At 34.9% G+C, this 21,408-nt stretch overlaps 1 protein-coding gene across 1 annotated transcript in view; it reads right to left on the bottom strand.

Annotated features, from left to right (window-relative positions):
• ebo (exportin ellipsoid body open) overlaps positions 1-21,408 on the bottom strand; it is a 295,439-nt gene that overhangs the window by 74,718 nt on the left and 199,313 nt on the right. Inside the window, exons 16-18 of the mRNA XM_089252540.1 lie at positions 10,050-10,193; positions 5,196-5,385; positions 470-625 (exon numbers count right to left, since the gene is read on the bottom strand). Of these exons, the coding sequence (XP_089108666.1) occupies positions 470-625; positions 5,196-5,385; positions 10,050-10,193 (490 nt within the window). The remainder of the gene's footprint in view (positions 1-469; positions 626-5,195; positions 5,386-10,049; positions 10,194-21,408) is intronic.

Genomic DNA, 21,408 nt, shown 5'->3' with positions numbered 1-21,408 from the left:
CCACTAATTCTTGCAAGTGAGAAACTAACTTCACTGAAAGGAGGGACACTTGAACACCATCTCTATTGTCCCTCATAAGCTCCTGTGACTTTGATCTATTTCTCAAGTTCAAGAAACCTTTTAGAAGATACCCGGATCATTCTACTCATACAGGCTTTAGTACTCTTCTAGAAAAATCCTTAAGAATGCTGCTGCCACCAGTATCCTGTCTTCCACAGTTGTGGCAATGTGCCATAAAAATGACTGGCGATAACATTGAAAGAATGTGAGACACACACAATCTGTAAGTGATACAATACGCAGTTTACAAAAAATGTATGTTATCACAGCTATCTTTTGAGCTCTCATACATGCTATAGGCATTTCACAAAGGGATCAGCCATTTTTCCAATAGGATCAAACTTCGGACATTGGCTATCACACACATATATAAACTAAATATGAAATCGGAACAGAAGAAACAAATTACCTGTGTCATCGATGTAGATGTTTAGTAAAGACTCAATCGCAGTCACAGAACATTGAAATGACTGATAAAAATATACTTTAGAAATTGATGGTGCATCATACATGTTTGATATTAGGTCACTAAAAACACGAAGAGTCCAGGATATACGTGGTTTCACTGAAAATGATTAATATAAAAATAATTATATTTTGCATCAATAATTGAAAATAAAATTGAATCTTGACAAGTTTAGGCATTTAAAATAATACCCCAAAAGTTATGAAAATCATTTCGCAATATGACTAAATTACAATAAAAACCTAACCAATCATTCTGCATTGAATGAAATCTTTCCCTGAATTCCTCTTGTTCATCCTATATATATAAGGCAGGAGATAGTAATGATTTGATAAATTACAGTCCAATATCAATACTTCTAGTTTTTCAATAAGTAACTGAAAAATTTACAAAAAAACCAAATTCTAGATTTCCTAAATAGATGAAATATTTTCTCATCTAAGCAATATGGATAAGAAATAAAAGAAAAAAAGATAATACCAGATGTAACTATCTAAATCAGTGGTTCTCAAAGTGCGTGTTGCAGGTCCTAGGGACTTTACCAACCCTTGTCAGGGACATTGCAGCATGCTGCCAATATTGCCACACTCTAGTTTCCAGTACTTTTAAGTGGTTCTTTTATGGGTGTAACTATCTACAGGACTGTTTTGGAGAACTGCAGATGAACTATGACTAGGGTAAGGGAACCGTGGGTCACAAGAGTTAGAAGCACCAATCTAAACACACAATGGAGAGAGAGATTCAACAATAACAAATATTCCATAACTGTGTTCCTAGATTGGAAAGGAGTGTTTGTGTGTGTGTTTTTGTGCATTCACACATTTTAACAATTGAACTTTTCTTAACATAAGTTATGAGAAACATAATTTGATGGTTAAAATCATACTATTATATGCAACAAAGCAATTGTAATTCAAAGAGAAGTTTATAATTTTTATGAAATGAAAAAGGGTGTGTCTCAAGGATCTGTACCGGCCCTATATTATTTTTAATTTATATAGATGATTTATGTAATTTCCAACCAAATACAAAATTGATAACCTTAGCAGATGATGCAGAGCTTTATGTAAAAGATACTGCGGAAACATTTACATAAAACATTTCCCTGATGCAACATGGGCAAAAATAAGGGAGCATGGTGGGAGGGGGCAATGCCCTCCCTCCCAGAGTCAAAGGCAGAGCAGACTGATTGCATATATATGAATGGATATCATCATACCCCCAGCAATCATCATCGTGCCACCCCCAGACTTCTTCACTTCAGACCATCTCTGCCTATGCGATGAAACCCCATAAAATCCCTCTCAACTTCTTTACCATACACCAACTCTGGTCATATTACCATAAAACAATTTACTACTGGTTGGGTCAGAAATGAAGGTGCCATCTATTGGTGGTTGCCTCAGGCTTGCTAAGGAAAATTACTTATCACCTATGTCCTTTCCCAGGATCGAGCTACCAGACCTGACATCAACTTTTAGAGTGTTAGACAAGCACTTTAACACTGCGCCACTAAGGGAATCGATCTTAACTGGAATATGTATAATGTAAATATGGGTCATGCACACACACACGTGTGTAGGAGTGCATGGGAAAGCTCCATGCCCCTCTAAGGTAAACAAAGAATATTCCTTGGTACAATAACAGCCTAGTCAGCTCTTATCAAATTAAAGCTCCTCCATCTTATAAAACTGACAATTCCTTCAAATAAAGGATATTCTGTATGTGAATTATGCTAGAATTGGAGAAAGAAGAAATGGTGAAAGCTCAGTTGGAAGTCATGGTTATGGTGAACGAAATGACAGAGAAAATAGACTCATTGAATTTGCAGAGAGCAAACAGTTATGCATCATGAATTCTTTTTTTAAGAACAAACCCCAAAGAAAGTGGACCTGGAGAAGCCCAACTGGAACAAGCAAGATCGACTAAATCCTATCTAATAAGTATATGATCCAAGACTGCAGTGTTCTCAACAAATTCAATACATGAAGTGATCAGACTGGTGAGATGTAGAATAATGCTTAACACTAGAATGGAAAGAGCAAAACTTATCAAAAATACAAAAACTGTCATCCATATGACAAATCTTCAAGAACATTGATATAAATTCCAGTTAGAGCTGAATAACCAATTTGATTTGTTATATAATGCCACTGAAGATAGACAAAATGGCACCATGATGAACAGAACTTTAACCAATACCCTGAAAGTAGCAAAAGAAGTAGCTGGAGAAAAAGAAATCAAACCGATGACGAAAATAACAGAAGAAACAAAAAAAAAAAAAAAAACTGATGAAAGACCGGAGAGAATTTCAGATTAAAAAGAATGACCCTAAATCAAAAGTGGAATATGCAGAACTTTGTAAGATGGTGTGAAATTAGATTACAGAAGATGTCAGGAAGTTTAACTGCAATATAGTAAAGAAAACACTGGAAGATAATAGAAGCTTAAAATTGGCAAAACGAAAACTGTGTTGGGAGAAAGGAAATTTTTGCACTAAAAAGGAAAGATGGGACCATCGCAAAGTATCGAAATAAAATTAATAGCATTGTTGCAGAATTTTACAATACTCTATACCAGCGGTTCTTAACCGGTGCACTCCCCAGAGACTCTGCAGCTGCTTGAGAAAAAAATTTAAAAAAAAGTTTATTTGAAAAAATATATATAAATATTCTTAAACAAAAATAAATCATTAACTTTGATGAATAAATGAAAAATAGGCTTATGGGACTCAGCTATAGAAATTATATGCTAGAAAGGGCTCTGCAAGTCAAAAAAGGTTGAGAACCGCTCCTCTATACAAACATGAAGAAAAGGATCAGAACAGAGGAAAAGGAGCAGAATTTGCACAAGTAGCACCTGTGCTGACAGAAAAAGTCTACAAGGATATAAGATGCATGAAAAAAGGGAAAATGCCCAGGTGAAGATGGTATTTCAATAGGCATTGTTAAACAAGCAAGAGAAAAATTTGCCGGTATGTTAGATACTTTGTTCACAAATTGTCTCACAAAATCGGATTTGCCTGAACATTTGAATAACACAAAGATGGTTCTTCTTTACAATAGGAACTGGATTCTTGATATCCTCTTTTTCTCCAGGAAACTGGATTGGGATGACAAAGGAATTAAAATAAATGAAGAATTTCTCAACCATTTGGTTTTTGCTGACAACATTGTTTTTATCAGCAGTAATCCAGACGAACTAGAAGAAATGATGCAAGAACTGCCGAAGGCAAGTATTCTGGTGGGTTCGAAAGTGAATCTGCAAAAAAATAAAATTATGTCCAACCCCTTTGCGTTGAAGATGATCTTGCTCAACAACACAGATAGAAGTAGTAGAAAGCTATGTATACCCGGGACAAGAAATTATCATGGACAACGGAATCATTAATGAAATGAACAGAAGGATCAGGATTGGATGGAGCACTTTTGGCCAAAACTGTAATTCTGTAGAGTCGCATGCCATTATGCCTGAAAAGAAAAGTTTTAACCAGTGTGTGCTACCAGCACTGACTTATGGAGCTGAAACATGGACACTCACAAGCAAGACAATACAGTCTACAGACAACACAAACAAGCATGAAAAGATGTATGCATCACAAGAAGAGACAGAAAACGAATCACTTGGATAAGGAACCAAACAAAGGTATTTGATATCATGGGAAAAATTAAACGTTTAAAATGGAAATAGGGTGGACATATTGCAAGACAGGACAACAGAAGGACTACAAGTATTCTGGGTTGGTACCCCGTAGTGTTAAACATCCGAGAAGGCGTTCCCACACAAGATGGATCGATAAGATCAGAAAAGTAGCTGTAGTCAACTGGATGGCTAAAGCATCAGACAGAGCAGAATGGAAAAATTTAGAGGAGACCTTCATCCAGCAGTGCATTGAAAATGGTTGATGATGATGACTATATGAATTTGATTACTTCGTTATTAGAAGTCAGCCATCAGGGTTCATGCATTCTCACATTGCAGTGTTCCTATAATGTATGTGGCAGGGATAATCACCATCGTTAATTCCAGGTAAGTCTCTTTCCTTATTCCTGTAGAATGGAATGAAGTTTTGCAGTCAAATTCCTGTCGTTCTGCGGCCATAATGAATGTTCTTTTAACTGTATGTACCCATGATTTTTCTCCTATTTCGCCTTTTATAGCGGAGTGTATATATAAATATAATAACATCATCATTGCTGAATATTTGGCTTTTTCTATTCTGGTTCATGAGGTACAGGAACAGAAGGTGAAACAAAGACTATTGTTTTTACTCAGTTTCCTGGACTTTGAGTTTTTTTTAATAGTACTATGTGAGGGAGAACAAGTAACTCAACTCTTCAAGTTCAGGCTACTCAAAATCGATTTGAGTATCCTTGTGTAAGGAGAGTCTTACATCACAAGCCTACTGTGAAATACTTAATAAAATTATAGCACAAAATTCAGACATACTACTGAACTGTACATGAAAATAATGAGTAAAAAAGTGGAGACGCAGAAGAAAAATAGTAAAAATATGCATGTATTCAGAACTAGACATATTATTATTAGTCACATTTTATCACTTTTTTTTAATGCCTAATCACCTACTACTATTATCAAACTGACTGTCCTGTGATTGTGAAAAATACAAATAATCTCTAAGACTAGAAAATGGTAGCATGAAACTAACCTCTTTCTTTCTCATACTTGTCCAGGAAAAAACCAGAGCTTCTATCAGCCCATGCTAAAGATTGAGCAATAGTTTGAATAAAAGTGAAATGGATAGAAATTCGTTCTGACCAATTTTGTTCAAGGTTAGACTTGCATTTCCAAGGAAGCAATAGCATGTTAGAGATCGATCTGTTTACTAGCTTTTGTGTCTATTCAAAAGAAAAAAAATCGTCAGTATTAATTAATATTTTTTATACTTGGCTGAAAAAAATGAAAAGTAAATACTTTTTAAGTAAGTAATAACTGTTTGCAATATCGTACATAAATTAAAATCAATATAATGAGCATAAATGCTGATTAGAAATAAGATACCTACAGAACTGAATAACATTTATCAGAGGTTAATAATATATAATATACAATAATAGTTAATAATATATACAATGATAGTTAATAATATATACAATAATAGTTAATTGTATATGTACAATAATAGTTAATAATATATACAATAATAGTTAATAATATATACAATAATAGTTAATAATATATACAATAATAGTTAATAATATATACAATAATAGTTAATAATATATACAATAATAGTTAATAATATATACAATAATAGTTGATAATATATACAATTTTTTTGTTAAATAATGAATCTAATTGAAGTAGTAAATATTTTTATCATAAATGTTTCAAGAACTGGTTTAACAATAATAACTGATTATTTATTTCGTTAAATGTGGAGATACATAATCCAAACACTGGCGTGAAAATGCACAGCTTACTCGCTTGAGACACAAAAACGTTGTGTTATGTTTACAAAAGCACCATTGCCTCCATATGATAGCAAAATAACCCTTCTTGGTTTTAGCCTTTTAAAGGACTTAGTATATTTATTAATGAAATTCAAGGGATCTGGACTCTAATAATACGAGATGCAGAAGAAAAATAAAATAAAAAAACTAATAGTCCTGACATTAGTTTAGCCAAACAATAGGTGCTATTTTCAAAAAGAGTAATGGAGTTAAATTCAACCACAAAGTTTCTCCTGTGGTTCCAATCAGAATGCTGAGTGGTTTCAAATGTATGCCCAAGCACCTTATTGCATTGTCATTCTGAGCAGATCTCATAGCAGGATGTATCTGCTCTAAATCTCTCAAAAAACCCATCTGCTAATGGTAAAGCATCTTTTAGAAGTTTACTCAATTTGATTAAGAACAGACGCATTGTTATTTTAGCTTCTTTGATTTCATTTTCTTTGCCTTTCAGACAAAAGAGCGCCCGCAGCATGCCAACATCCATGTCTGAGTGATTTATAGTGTTCATGACTTTCTATATCAATTGACAGGAGCTTCTTTCCTTCAGACATTCCCACACAGTCATCCTTCATGAATTTTGTCATTATATTGCGAAGGAGCAAATTCATCTTATTATATAACATATGCACTAACGGCCCTTCAGCTTGGAAAAGCTCTTAATATGACAACAAACATGGTGAAAGAGCCGAGAGGAATTCTAAATAAGCTACAGTGAATGGATCTTTCAGCACAATACAAATACGTAGATATCTTTTATAGTTTTGCACAGTGCTAAAGCTCTTCTCTTTTGGTAGAAATACAAGAAAATATTCCTTCAAAGCAGGAAAAATTTCTAAAATCCTGACTATCACAGCTCCCAAAGTAAGCCACCGAGAACTAACATGCCTAATCAAAAATTTTTGTTCACACTCTAATAACACCTCTAAATTCTTCAAATCTTCTCTTCGAGCTGCACCAAGTTTGAAAAAAGAAAACAAGTCTCCAACAAATTCATCAACATCAATTGGCAAGTTGTCTAGAACTTTTGAAAAACAACTGTGGACTTTGTGAAGACTGCAGGTTCCAATGTGTATCAATTCTGATGACCCCGATTCTATAAGTGCTTTGTTGAGCTTCTTTTTAATAGCAAGATTTACACACATTTGGGCCATCCATACTCAGCATAAGTATTTTGTTTAAAGGTATATCAAAACTATTGAGAGCATTCATTATGCTGTTGCACACTATTTCTGATGTGGCATGCCCAAGAAAGATGGAAGTGAGGTAGCCAGAAACCACTTTATTTGTTCTTGTGCTCCAAAATCTCACAAATATATCTAACTGCTTCTTGATTTGACTTGTGGTCATTTCATCGAACACCAGAGTGAAGTAATTATTGCCTTTTGCTGCTGCTTTGATGTCACATAAAAATTCATCACGAAAATATGGGCCTAATCCATTTGAGAGAACATATGAAATTTTTCTGTCACTCAGTTGCATTTTTTTAGCAACAGCATCATTATGAAACATTTCTTGAAACAGTGGAATAATGTCTTTGCATGATGCAAAAGAAAAATTTGAAGTGCAATTTTCATGCACCACAGTGCTTCTGCTTTAATCACCAGTTGATCAACATTTGAAAAGCTCTCGGGAGTGTTCACTTCGTCTTTGCTATTCGTGAAATCCACCAATTTCTTTTGCTCCTTAAGCTGCTTTGCTGCAACTATATGTTTCTCCCGTAAAGAATGATTACGGAGTATTGATATGCCGCCATTACAAACTGCCAGGTATGAATTGCACACAAGACAGTATGCTTCCCATTCGGTTCTTCCTTTTTTGCACCAGCTTCCTATATTCCAACTATCATCTTTCTCTTCGAACCATTTCTCCTGAAACCTTGTTCGACCTCCTGGCATTGTGTGAAACCTGCACAAGTCAGCAAAAAAGTATTCAATTACAATTATTGCTCAAAAAATATGAAAAATATATGCCAAAAGGGGGGGGGGGTGAACACTGCTCATTATTTCACATCAAGTGTTGTCAAATTTAGTTGGATGTAAATCAGTAAAATAACGAATAATAAAAACAATCTATTTCACCTGAGATTATATTCTGGTTTTATACAATGGTGAAAAAAAAAGTAAGAGGAAAAAAATGCAGATTGATGGAGTACGTGAAACATTGATTACAAACTCAAAAATATATTGGTGAACCTTCATGAAAAAAAAAATAGAATTGATTTCTCCAAGTTTTTATTTTGATAATGTATAGAATAGATATATTTAATCAATCCAATTGCAAGATAATTTTTTCCAATTGCATAAAAAAATTTCTGGTGAAGTCCATCCATTAAAAAAAAAAATTGCTAGAATCAAAATTGGTTTACTTATAACGAGTGATTCTCTCAACCTAAGTATTTGTAAAATTCTGATGCTTCCCCCATTTTAAGAGGCACATTTGGGGGGGGGGGGGGGAGCACTCAGTTTCAACTCCAAGCTTCAAAATTGGGGAAAAAATATTTAAATACTGTTACAACCAATTTTTGTGAATTGGTAACGTTTTATGAAGGTTATACAAACTCAAAACTTCCTTGGAGAGATTTTTTGTGCTCCCCCACCCTCCTCAAATGTAAAATTACCCTGGGTGTTTTCTCCTCCAAAAAGGAGGTCCTGCTTAAATTATTAACCTGGTCAAAAACAGGGGTTTCAACCCCAGGTACGTCATTTCAACTTTTTCCTGGGGGGGGCCAAAGAACACATACTCAATGTATGTGTATATACATATATATATATATCATGTTTAGTGTATTTTCAAAAACCGGAAAACCGGGAGGGGGCGCCCCCCCCCCCCCGAATGACAGGCCTGGTTTCCACCTTTAAAACAGTGGGATCCAAAAAAAATTCTGTGAAGCTCAATGGCCAACAAGTCTCACTGTGGTATCTTCATTCACATCCTGACGTCTTAATAGGTGGATTCAATGGGGGCAAGGTGCCTAGTCAAATAGGAAGCCTTACATTATTAGAGAATTCTATTTATTCTGAGATAATTTTTACATTAAATATATCTTTTTATAGACACTTAAATTGTTTTCTCATCAGTTTTTGAATAATTTTTTCATTGGATATGAATTTTCATTAATTTAATGATTATCAGAAATTAATTTTCATTAATTCAAAAATGTCCCATTGAATATCAGAGAATTTTCAATTCTAAGAAATATTTTTTGATCAAATATAAATTTTCATATAAATCCTTGATTTCTCCCAATACAAATCAAATTGCCTCCTTGAAAATCATATTGATTCCCAGTCTGGAATAACAGACTGGGTTGTGTAATCATTCACACTAACTGTAAACTAATCAATAGCTGGTTACTTTAAAGAATTGTAAGCTTTTCTTAATTGCTAAAATCTATAAAAAATAATAAAATGTCTAAAAATTTTTTTAATTTTCTTTAATTCAATGCGTAAAATAGGATAAAGAAAACAAACTTACCGTTATCACTATTTCTGAAGATTTCTCCTGATCATAATCAACATTCAGATGAAAAATTACTGAAGGTCATCTCTTTCTTTCCTACATTTCCAAAAAAAAAAAGTTTCTCCACCACTCCTACCCCACACACACAAATAGTAATTCCCTAATGAGACCAATATCAAGTAGTTACTTGGGACCATAACTTTTTAAGATGAATTTTTAAAGATATTCTTAATATTTTTTTGACAGGCAAATGTGTTATTTAAAAATATAAATAACCATAATGTCACGCAATCAATATGGTAGATCCTAATTAATGATGCTGAAAAATATCAAACAGTCTATATATATTGTGGATTGTATTGATATTTGCATTGCAGAGGAAATATAAATCGTCCCTTATTATAATATCAAATTAAATTTTACTTTGTGTTTCATTATCATAAATTTTTTCAATGAAAATTTATATCTAAATAAATTAAGCATATGTGTAAATAAATAAATTCTCAATTCATGATTTTATAAGTTATATCCCAACACATATAAATGATTGGGCTTTAGAAACTTTCAAAAAATGAACACATTTATACCATAGTAAGATGATGAATTCTTTCACCACAAACTTCAGTGAACATCACATTAAATTCAGTCCATGAAAACAGAATAGGTGCTCGAACTGATGTAGTGAATGACATGAACAGCTGGCAAGCAGTGAGTAAAACTTTAGGTGGCACCTATTAGTCAAAGTGAGAATTGATACATAAATAAAAACTGTTATAAAAATATAATTATATAAAACTATAAAAATCTTTGTTTTTGGTGAGGTATGGGGGGGGGGGTGAAATAGTATTTTAAGCCTAATCACATACTTTACCCATACAGCTGGACCAGAATTGTTTTTGTAGAAGCTAAAATTTAAAAATAAGTTGAGTTTGTGTATGTTCAGATTCTCTCTCTGCTATCTATGTTTCAAATCACAATCTGAAAGTGAAAAACTATTCTTACATACAAGCGTTCCTCACTTTATGCAATTAATTGGTTCCACAAAATAGTCGTCGTGCAAGACAAAATCATGTAAAACGAGTTAAATTTAACATGGAAAACATAGAAATAGAGAATTGGTTTTCTTCAGTAGGATAAAAAAATTGAACCTAACAACTTTTTTAAATAGGGTTCATACTCATTCTCCTAAAAAAATTTCCCTGACTTTTCCAGGGGTTTTCCAGTGAATTTTTAAAAAAATTCCAGGTTTTTTTGAATAAAAAAATTGATATAAATTAATAAAAATTTACAAAAAATTAATTATAAAATTATTTATATTAATTATGAAATTAATAATTTTAATTACAATATCATAATGGCATCATAATCGTAGATTTTTTTACACACATTTATGCTTTTTCAAATACGCCTGATGGAGAAGAAAAAATGGAACAAAATTAAGAAATAAAAGATTTTTCCCTTTTCTGCAATTTCAGTGCCCACAATATTTAAGTGTTTACAGTTGTTTCCTTTGTGACATAATTAGAAAAAGATGTAGTTGGTTTCACTGCAACAAAATTCTTTACAGTTGGCTTGCACTCGCGTAAGCGCTAGAACTGAGAAGTTTATCAATCGGGGGTTGTTCACTGAACTCCTCTGATTTCACATGGTTGTCATGGTTCTGGATAACTTATCTGCCCATGTTACGAGTTTTGCCGCAAAGCTCTGCCACCATGATTTATACGGGTCATTTTTGACTGCTTCGATCTCATCAGCCTACTGACAATCCGCCCACACACAAGTTTTCTTACAACACAAAAAAATGTTTTCAAATAAAAATAACAAAGTGGAAATCAAAATATACACGTGCGTCATCCGCCGTTCCTAACTGAAGTCAACGAAATTATCACAACTCAGCTTTGTAATCATCACTTTCTACGATGCGTAGTTATGATGTTTCTGGAAACACTAGAAAGAGTTACGATAAGGTCGTAGCAATACGCTTTTCCAAGCAGACTTACAAAATCCTCGTTCCTCCTCTGCAGTATCTCTATTGTATAGTTTTTGCGATATTTTACGGATTATCAATGTTTACGATGTTATCGGAATTCCCTTTTTTATCCCGACGGAATTTTTTTCCCCTCTTTATTATTGTTATTTTTTTAATCGATTTTTTTTCCGATCAAATGACAATCGTGACGATTTTCCAGGTCGTTGTCTGAAATTTCCAGGTTTTAAAACAAAAATGGGTCATTTTCCCTGTTTTCCCTGACTTTCTTGAGTAAAAAACATTTTCCCTGACTTTTGCAGGTTTTCCCTGACCCGTACGAACCCTGTTAAATGAATTAATGATTCAGACTTATGAATAAATCCAGTAAATTTAGGGAATATGGATGAATTAAGTTAATACTTTTTATTATCACAAAAAACAGAACTTTGCCTGGTTTCCATTTATACAAAAATTGACATGTTTTTAAGACAAATAAAATTTGATTGGTCATACGATCGATGCGTTTCGGCTCTACAATGGAAAACTGTTATTTGTATAAGGACCTCGTGGTCAGAGTTCACACAAATGAGTCGTGGAGGGGTGATGTTTATGTATGGTCGTCTGGAGAGTTGACCTTTGTATTTGCTGTATCAGAGTGGTCTTTGCAACAGATGGCGCCCTAATTCGCATTCAAAGTGTTGAAAATTCTGTCTCGACTGAGGTTAATAAAGCCTATTCAAGCTGACGAAATAGGTGGCGTGTTCCTTCCATCATTAACGAGGAAATCCTGGCATGTTCTGATGAAGTATCCCTCGAGTAATTTCAGTTCGGAATTGTGTGTTTTTTTTAAAACAGACGCTTCATCAAAATTATGTGAAAGTTGCCAACAGTGTTGGGCAATAGCCGAACTATTTGTCTGTTCCTTCTCAATATGCTTTCGGTATTCGAGAACCTGAATATTCCGATTTCTCCTAGTTTGGCCAATATAACCATTTTCACAATTCTTGCATGGGATGAAGTAGATACCAGATTCTTTGGAGGATGAAATAGGATCTTTGAGTTGGGAAAAGGTGAGTTTATTTGTTGGCTGAAATAATGTATGGAAGTCTAATTTTTTTATGATAGATGAGATCATGAAACTTGAAGAATCGAATGGAAGAATGACAGTATTAGGTGAAAAACCGCAATTGGAAGCGATGTCACGAAGGATATTGAGTTCATTCTAGAGAGGGAGGCTGAATCACTGTAAAGTTTTAGTGCTTGATGAACAAAAGAAGAAAATGCAGAAAGTTTGATTGGGAGGACGAGATGATTTTGCATGAGGTGGCATGGAGATAGCGAATGGCTTACGATACCAAGATGCTAATTTTGGCGCAGAGTTCTCACCACTGGTAGTAGCATCATTTTCTGGCAGGAATGACAGAACTTAGCTAACTTCCTTGTTTCAATTTTATTGTCAATTTTTCGACAGCATAATAATCTTCTTTTCCTGTTTTTCTCAGCATATCAAAAACAGGTTTAGCCACTGTAGTCAACCAATCAGGTACTGTTATCTCTTAGCTGCACTGGTCGTCGGCAGAGCTGTTCCCACCTGCTACAGGGTGGCCTTGAAATCCCTATAAAGAAATCTTCCTGCACCCGCCTTGTTTTTCTCCCTTCTTTTTTTAGGCACTTTCTTTCAGCATTAAGTACTACTCATCATCAACCATTCATCAACATTAGCAGGAAATATTCCAGGGTGGGAAAAAGTCAACTTTTGTTTAGAAATAGCTGGAAGGATTTTAAGAAGTTTTTAAAAGCTCTTAAAAAGGAAATGACAATCAATGACCTTTTAAGGAGTTTTAAGGACTTGACTAAAATTAAATTTTTAATTTTAGAAATTAAAATATCACATGTTAGTGAAGACTTACATCAATATCAAGAACATATACCACAAAGCAACTGCAACCATTTGTTTGGATAACAGAAAAAACAAAGATTAAACTTGGGAAATGTGTCCGGCAGGGTGATACTACCCCATAGAAGAGTTGATCATGGTTCGTACTCTTCCAACGAAAAAAAATTCAAGGACTATTCAAGCACTTTTCAAGGTAAAACTTAAAAATTCAAGGACTTTTTCTACAAACGCATATTTTTCACATGAATAGGCGCATATTTAATTTTGATTAAAACTTTCAGAGATTACATTTCTACCTACTTTATTTCACATCATCCGTAATGAATAAAGGAGGCCACATACACATATATATCATACAAAACATATGACACATTGAATAACGCAGTTCGTGCCTGTTAATTTCCTCATTGAAATGTCTCTAAATATTGCAATTACTTTTCTTTTAAAGACTAAAAAAAAATTAACTCCTCTAAAGATAAAAAAAGATTAAATTATTTCTTTCATTAATTTTATTTCTTTCTTACTCAAGGAATAATTGCTTTTATCAATTCTGGATTTGTTTCTTTCGCTAATGCTGAAATTCTTTCTTTCGCTAATGCTGAAATTCTTTCTTTCATTAATGCTGAAATTCTTTCTTTCATTAATGCTGAAATTCTTTCTTTCATTAATGCTGAAATTCTTTCTTTCATTAATACTGAAATTCTTTCTTTCATTAATGCTGAATTCTTTTATTGATTCTAAAATGATTTCATTAATTCTGGAATTATTGCTTTATTAGTGTTGGAATTATCTCTTTTATCAATGCTGAAACTCTCTCATTAATTCTGGAATTATCTCTAATTAATTTTGGAATTATCTCTCATTAACATTGGAATTATCTCTCATTAATGTTGGAATTTTTTCTTTCATTAATACTGAAATTCTTTCTTTCATTAATGCTGAATTCTTTTATTGATTCTAAAATTATTTCATTAATTCTGGAATTATTGCTTTATTAGTGTTGGAATTATCTCTTTTATCAATGCTGAAATTCTCTCATTAATTCTGGAATTATCTCTAATTAATTTTGGAATTATCTCTCATTAACATTGGAATTATCTCTCATTAATGTTGGAATTTTTTCTTTCATTAATTCTGGAACTATCTCTTTCATTAATTTTGGAATCATATCATCGATACTGAAATTATTTCTTTCATTTATTGTTTTAAACTCCTTTAAACAACTATGGATGCCATTAGAAAATAACGGAGATGCGCCGACATTCAACCCGTCACGTGAAAATCACATGACGCGTTTTCACCACTGACGTCATACCAGCGCCGGTACTAGAGGGCGCGGGGAGGGGGGGTAACTGCTCCGGGTGGCAATTTTTATGTGAACACCGTTATAAAATTATCGAATTCCGAATTGGTGGGGGCGGCAAGACAATACAAAAATCCTAGTTATGGCCCTGCATCATACTCCCTCCAGTAATATAATAAGCTCAATGCATTTCAGCGCCGATTCACCCATTGAAGCACAGCTTGCATTTGGCGGCATTTTTGTCTGGCACACTCAGCAACCAATCTTGATAGAAGGGATTTTTCAGCCACAAGTAATTAAAAGTACACACACTTGTGCTAGTCATTTTTTGTTTTCTTTCTTTAAAGAACCTTGTACAAGCGCTTCACATCACTCCTAAATAAATATTTTGTTGACAGCATGGGCGGAGATATGGTGCGGGGGGGGGGGGTCGGCAACGTGAAAGGTGAAGTTGACTGATCTAATGTATATATGCATACATGAATTGACATCATCATCGTGCCCCCCAGAAATAATGACCATGCCCCCCCAGACTTCCAAGTCTATCTCTGCATATGGTTGACAGTAATCAGAGGAAGCTTCGCTCACTTACGGACCGAAAGGCTGAAATTATTTCGGCAAAAATTATGAAACTTTTTTTTTCTAAGATATTGATTTCTCAAGTCCTCCAGAAAAAATACCTAGTACAAAAATTTAATGACTTCCAACGACTCCAAATACGTCTACATACGATCACAGGATACATGCTACCATAAAAACGGGTTTTCCTAGAAGAGGGTTGTTGCAATACCTTCTAGAACAGAAGGACTTCTACTCTACAAGGAGGTATTGGTTGTCGGGGTCCAGAGCGTGCCGACTGAGCTGAAGAAAAAAAACAACGATCGGAAGCTCATTTTGAACTCTAGCTTTTATTCCATAAAAGTTGCAAGGAAAAAAAACAAGATCATTTACGATCATAAAAAAAATAAATAAATAAAACGGCCGACAAATAACAACCCACAATCCAAGGGAGAAAAAAAAACAATCCTGACATACACGTGGAAAAAAAACAGCCTACAGTATAAAGCCGAGCTCCCGTGAGGGTGGGAGCACGCCGCTGGCGATTTACATATTGCGTCGGGCCGAGCGGTTCCACATGCACAGAGAATAAAAAGGGAAAAACCATACCAACATAAGTTTTTGGCGCCGCATGAACCGAACTGGATCATTTCACGTCGACAGAAACGTGTTACATAATCACACTACGCGTTTGTGTATTTCTACCGTGGCGCATCAGCTACTCTGTCATTTGCATGCTCCGGTTTGAAGGGAAGCATCGAGCTCGATGAAGGGAAGTGAAAGAAAACAAAAATGAAGAGAAGATCGGTAAAACGAGTGGCGCACAACGCATTTGACTCCTCCAGGAGCAGTCGGCCAATCACGCCCGATGTAAAACACTGCCGTGAGGCTTGTTGCGCTCTCTAGGAAAACAGTCGAACTTGTTTTCTTATTATTGGTAAGTGGACGGCGTCACGCTGGGCGATTCACTTTGCACGCGGCACAGAAAACCTGCTCCTACGAAAACCCGGCTTAAGAATAATGGGGAAAAACATGCTTTAAATCCAGTCATCCAGGGTTATTGGCTGCTAAGGCTTTTTCCCTGTGCTTTGCACTTTTTTAAGGACGTCACTTACGGAGTAAAAAAAAAAGTGGCGAAAACTATTTCGGAAAACACAAATTTTTCAAGCACTCACAGAATTCTTAAAAATTTTTTTTTTCAAGGACTCTCATGGATTTTCAAGGACTTCCAAGGCCTTGAAAATGAACTTTTTTTTTTTCAAGGTTTTCAAGGACCGTACAAACCATGTTGATCAACTTTGCCCAAGAATATTAAGAAGACACCAACGAATAAGGCAAATACACGATTCAAACAAATACACTCATTGCCATAAAAATTTGCACACCCAGAAGAAGTAGTCAAAATGAAACGAAATTTTACACATGTAAGTACTAAGTTGATATAAGTAAGTGATTAGAAAATCCAAGAAAAAGGATCATTTATTTAATTTCTGATAGGCAGTGAGCAGCATCTATCAGCAATTCAAACTTGATTTCTCAGTTTAATTTTCTATAGTTAAAATATTTTTCCACATATCCTTAATTGGTGTGTTATTAAAAATGTAATTATTCCATAATAAGAAATGTAAATGATCGAACATGTTTTTTTTTGTTATTGTGAATATTATATCTCAATCAATAGCATTTTGGTGTTACGTTCAGTCGAACTGTGATTCTAAGGCATTACCCATTTCACAGAATTGTGGCGCTATAACTAGTTTGGCATTATAATGATTTGATCTATTGTAATCCCTATGTATTGAAGATTAGTTCACTAAAAGTTTTTGGTGCTGTATTGGGGTTTAACTATTTTTGATGGAGTACAGTCAACACTCGTTTTTACGAACCCTTATGGTCTTCAGACGTGCCAACTTTTGGAATCCAGAAATCCGGAGATTCTCCCGAGGGGGGGTATCCCCCCCCTGGCACTTATAGACTCCCTCAAAAAAAATTCACAAAAACTTTGAGACAAATTCATTTTAATCATTTAAGATAAGTGTTCCATCTCCCCCTCCCCAAGGCAGCTTCTGCATTGCCCCTGAGCAGAATATAATTTCATGTCAGTTTTTCCATGCAGAATAGAGAAATCACATCTACATACTGTTCATAAAACATTAGTGTTTCCTTTCGTGGATACTATCAGTGATTGGTAATCTAGGGTATATGAACTCTTAAAAGCTTTATATAGCTCTTAAAGTTTTATATTTTCTTTCTGAAGACATATTTAATTGGAGGAAACAATTTAAAAAAAGTTCAAAACACAAAGCTGCTGACAAAAAAACTTGTTTACCGAACAGCTGTTAATGGAATACAATATAACAATTATAGAAGAATTTCTGCAACCGAGGTCATGTCCCTGATAAATGATTGCCGATAAACGATACGTAAACAAAGTCACGTCTTTGCCAGTTGCTTAAATGTCACCAATACTTTTTATGGCTGCTCGATGGAAATAACCACCGCTGTCCTCTGGGTGTTTTCCCTAATGACGACAGCAGTCATTGATGTCACAATGTGAAAGCTCACGTAAAAACAAATTTTCTGCCAAAATCTGGAGAAATTTTAACAAATCCGGAGAGCAGGAGGAAAGGATGAAAAATCTAGAGTAAGTTGGCAGGTCTGGGTCTTGATACTTGGCTTGTAAATGGTAGACAAAAAAAATGTGGGAAATGAAAAATAAGTTGGTCACTCATGTTTATTAGATGATTTCCCAAAAGATCACTCATTTTCGTGTACTTCATTGAAAAATTTCAGTAAAAATAGGATTCCATGGAATTAATGTTATATAACACTTTGTGTGAATCTCACTTGTAAGAGTTCGCATATGAAAATTTCTTCCAAAAATATTTGTTTCTCGTGTAATGCCAAATATTATATTTTCTTTTTTGTTGGCATTGCGAATAGGAAAGTAGATGAACAGCAATTAGCTGAAGCAGAGTTGAATTGATTCTAGACTCAGTAATGGCATTATAAATAAGCCAATGCAGTGTTTTTTTACCTTTTTGGCTTCAAAGCTCTCTGTGGCTCTTTTAGATATTAGATACCTGCCATGCCTCCCCCTTAGAATATACAAGTATCATAAGGGGACCATGTGGCTCCAGGTTGAGAAACACTGAGCTAATGTCAACATCATACAGTTTCTCAGACCACCAGTTTATACAATCATGATGCACAGACTGAATTACATTATCAATGCACTGTCACCCCTGCCAACAATCAAAGTCCTTCCTGACACGTGTTCGCAAAACACTTGCATCTTGGTGATGACAAATTGGTGACCCCCCCACTTTCTCTTAAGATACATTGAACATCCGAATTGAAGTTCACCTTTGGTTACAATGAATGTGGAGGCGGCTGAAAGAATAAAAAGAAATAGAAAAATGAGTTTGTAAATAGAGAATTAACAGAAATGAGAGTTCGTAAAATAGCGAAATTTAAAATTAGCTTTATGGTATACTGGCAGGGGCAGAGGACCAATTCATAAAAGAGTGTGTGTTCGTACATAAATTGGAGGTTCGGAAAATTAAGTGTCAACTAATATTTTTTTGCTGTTTTGTGGAGGATCATTGCAACAGAACTTGTCAAAATTTTTACGTACAAATACCACAGGAGACTGGGAGCTCTTCTTTTCCATTCACTTCCAGTCAAATGCTTCAGCATTAGAACAGTGTTTCAACAAAATGAAGTAGATTCAACTAGATATGGTGTGGTGATGAACCTGTCTAAGCCTTAAAAAACTGGTCATCCACTCAAAAATAATTTGTTAGTGAAGACCAGCATTGGAATTGAAAGGCATACAGTAGCATTAACATAAAATTGGAGATTGGTTTTTTCCCCTGAAATGAAATGCGAATTATATTATGCAAATCAGAATCACATTGTATGATATCAATCTATGTAACTCTTAAGACTGAGTCAATTTTATAGGAAATGAAAGGGTATATAATGTGCTGCTCTCCGGAAGGAATTCATTCCAAACTCAAAAAACGTCAGACATTGTGAATTTTTCTTTTTTTTTTGGAGGTTTTTATTTTTTAAATTCGAAACTGTTTTTCTTGCAACTTTGAAAGTGAGGGAAATGCCTCATAATAAAACTTCTCTGGAAACAAATGAACAGATTCCGAAACTTATCCAAGATAGACAAAGCCACATTTCTATTTCTAAACTTCTAAGTGTTCCAAAATCCACAATATGTGGTTTCAAGTTCGTGGTGAAGCAAACAGAAAGTCTCGTTTTGGTTGCCCAAGCAAAACCTGTTCAAGAATCGATTGCTTGATAAAACAACATTCATTAAAGAATCTGAGAAAAAGTGCAGTGGAGATAAACCAATAATTTCAAACCAGTTATGGAGTTTCTGCCAGTGTCTCCACAATCAAGCGGTGTCTTTATGAAGCTCGTCTTTTTAGTTGAAGATCAACAAAGCCTTTGATTTCCGTTAAGAATAGCAAGGCCAGACTTGATTTTGCTCAGAAGCACTTAAGTTTGACTCCCAAATAATGGGAAAAGGTTCTTTGGAGTGATGAGTCCAAGTTCCAAAGGTTTGAATTGAGTGAACAACAATATATTAGGCGGCCAGCAGGACTGTGATTCAACAGGGGATATCAGCTTCCTACAGTTAAACATGGTGGTGGTAAAGTGATGGTGTGGGGCTGCTTTGGATCATCTGAAACGGGAATTTTCTGATTGGACAGATGCGAGTCTCAAGGAAGTGTCTTTGTGTGGACCCATACTTTTTTCCACTTTTTATCAATAAACTTGAGGGAATCGATGGGATTGTTAGCAAATTCGCAGATGATGTGAAGCTAATAAGGTTAGCCAGGAATCCAAGAGAGTTGCTTCAGACAAACTTGGATATGATTGCAGCATGTGCTAACGAATGGAGCTTGACCTTTAGTGTTGTAAGTGCATGGTCACTCATTTTAGTTCGAACAACCCACATTTCATTTATGAGTTGAATGGTAATACCATCCCAGATGCATCTAGTGTCACTGATTTGGGAATTCTCATTGACTTAGAATAGAACCTTGGCTTAGGTTTTTTGAATATTGTTCAGTGGCGGTCGATAAAGCTAATAGAATGCCTGGCTCCATTAATAAAAAAGTGTCGCCTGCGCATTCTCCTAAAGTCATTCTTCTGCTTTTTAGAGGTTTAATTCATCTTGTACTGGAGTGTGCCGTAAGATTTTGGGAGACCATACCCACAGACACACATAGACTTGGTTGAGGGGCGCAGAGAAGAGGTAAGAGTGCTCTTTTTGGCACACAAGACTTGAACTATGAAGAAAGACTTGATTTTTTGAACATGTTTACATTGGAGGAATGCAGGTGTTTGGGGATATGATCAGTCTTTAAAACTTTCAACGGGGTAGATAGGATGGACCATGAGTTATCAATACACAGTCAATCAACTGCGAAAGTGAAGAGGAAGACATCAGTATCGTTTAGTAATGGACAATTCCAGGTTGCGGTGTCACAGGTAGTTCTACTCTAATAGGGTTATTAATAAATGGAATAGCTCACCTCCAGGGTTTGTGAATTCTAAGAATATTGGTGTATTTAAAAAGAAGTACGATACATGGTGGGATAAATATAGAGAAGTTATCCATACTTAGAATAAGACAACCATAATATTTTTTGTTATGGCAGTATACTATATAGTAATAATTATTAGTTTTTTCTTTCATGATATATGCTCTTACATTGGGTTGCTGTATTTTGGTTATATTTGACATCCATATTTTTATGGGAATCTATTTTCAGCATCCCCTTGGGTATTTTGCCTGTTACGGCCTTTGCGGTTGCACAGTAAACCTTTGCTTATCTGGCTCGCAACTATCCATTCTGCATACTATCTGGCCTCAGGGTCGTTTTAAGAGCATCATGGGCCCTAGGTAAAGTGATTTTTCTGAGGCCCTACCTGGAAAATTCTCGAAAAATTCAACTACTTCTCATTTTTCTGAGGCCCCTCTTGTCTTGAGGTGCCCGGGTGGGTCCATACATTAAGACGGCACTGTCTGGTCTAGTTAAAAATGAATACAAATATTTCTCTGATTTCAAGCGGTACTAAACACAGGTTTTATGGTATGGCCACACAAAATCTACCAGTAAAATCTCCCGCACTCTGCTAGCCACACCTCAAAACACACTGGGGGACATTTTGTGTTGCGAAAGAAGGCTAAAA

Source organism: Pholcus phalangioides, unplaced genomic scaffold, assembly GCF_987345545.1.
Source record: "Pholcus phalangioides strain wild (caught in Gottingen) unplaced genomic scaffold, Ppha-v1.0 ptg000029l_1, whole genome shotgun sequence".
Classification (NCBI taxonomy): domain Eukaryota; kingdom Metazoa; phylum Arthropoda; class Arachnida; order Araneae; family Pholcidae; genus Pholcus; species Pholcus phalangioides.
This window is presented reverse-complemented; position numbering and strand designations above follow the sequence as displayed.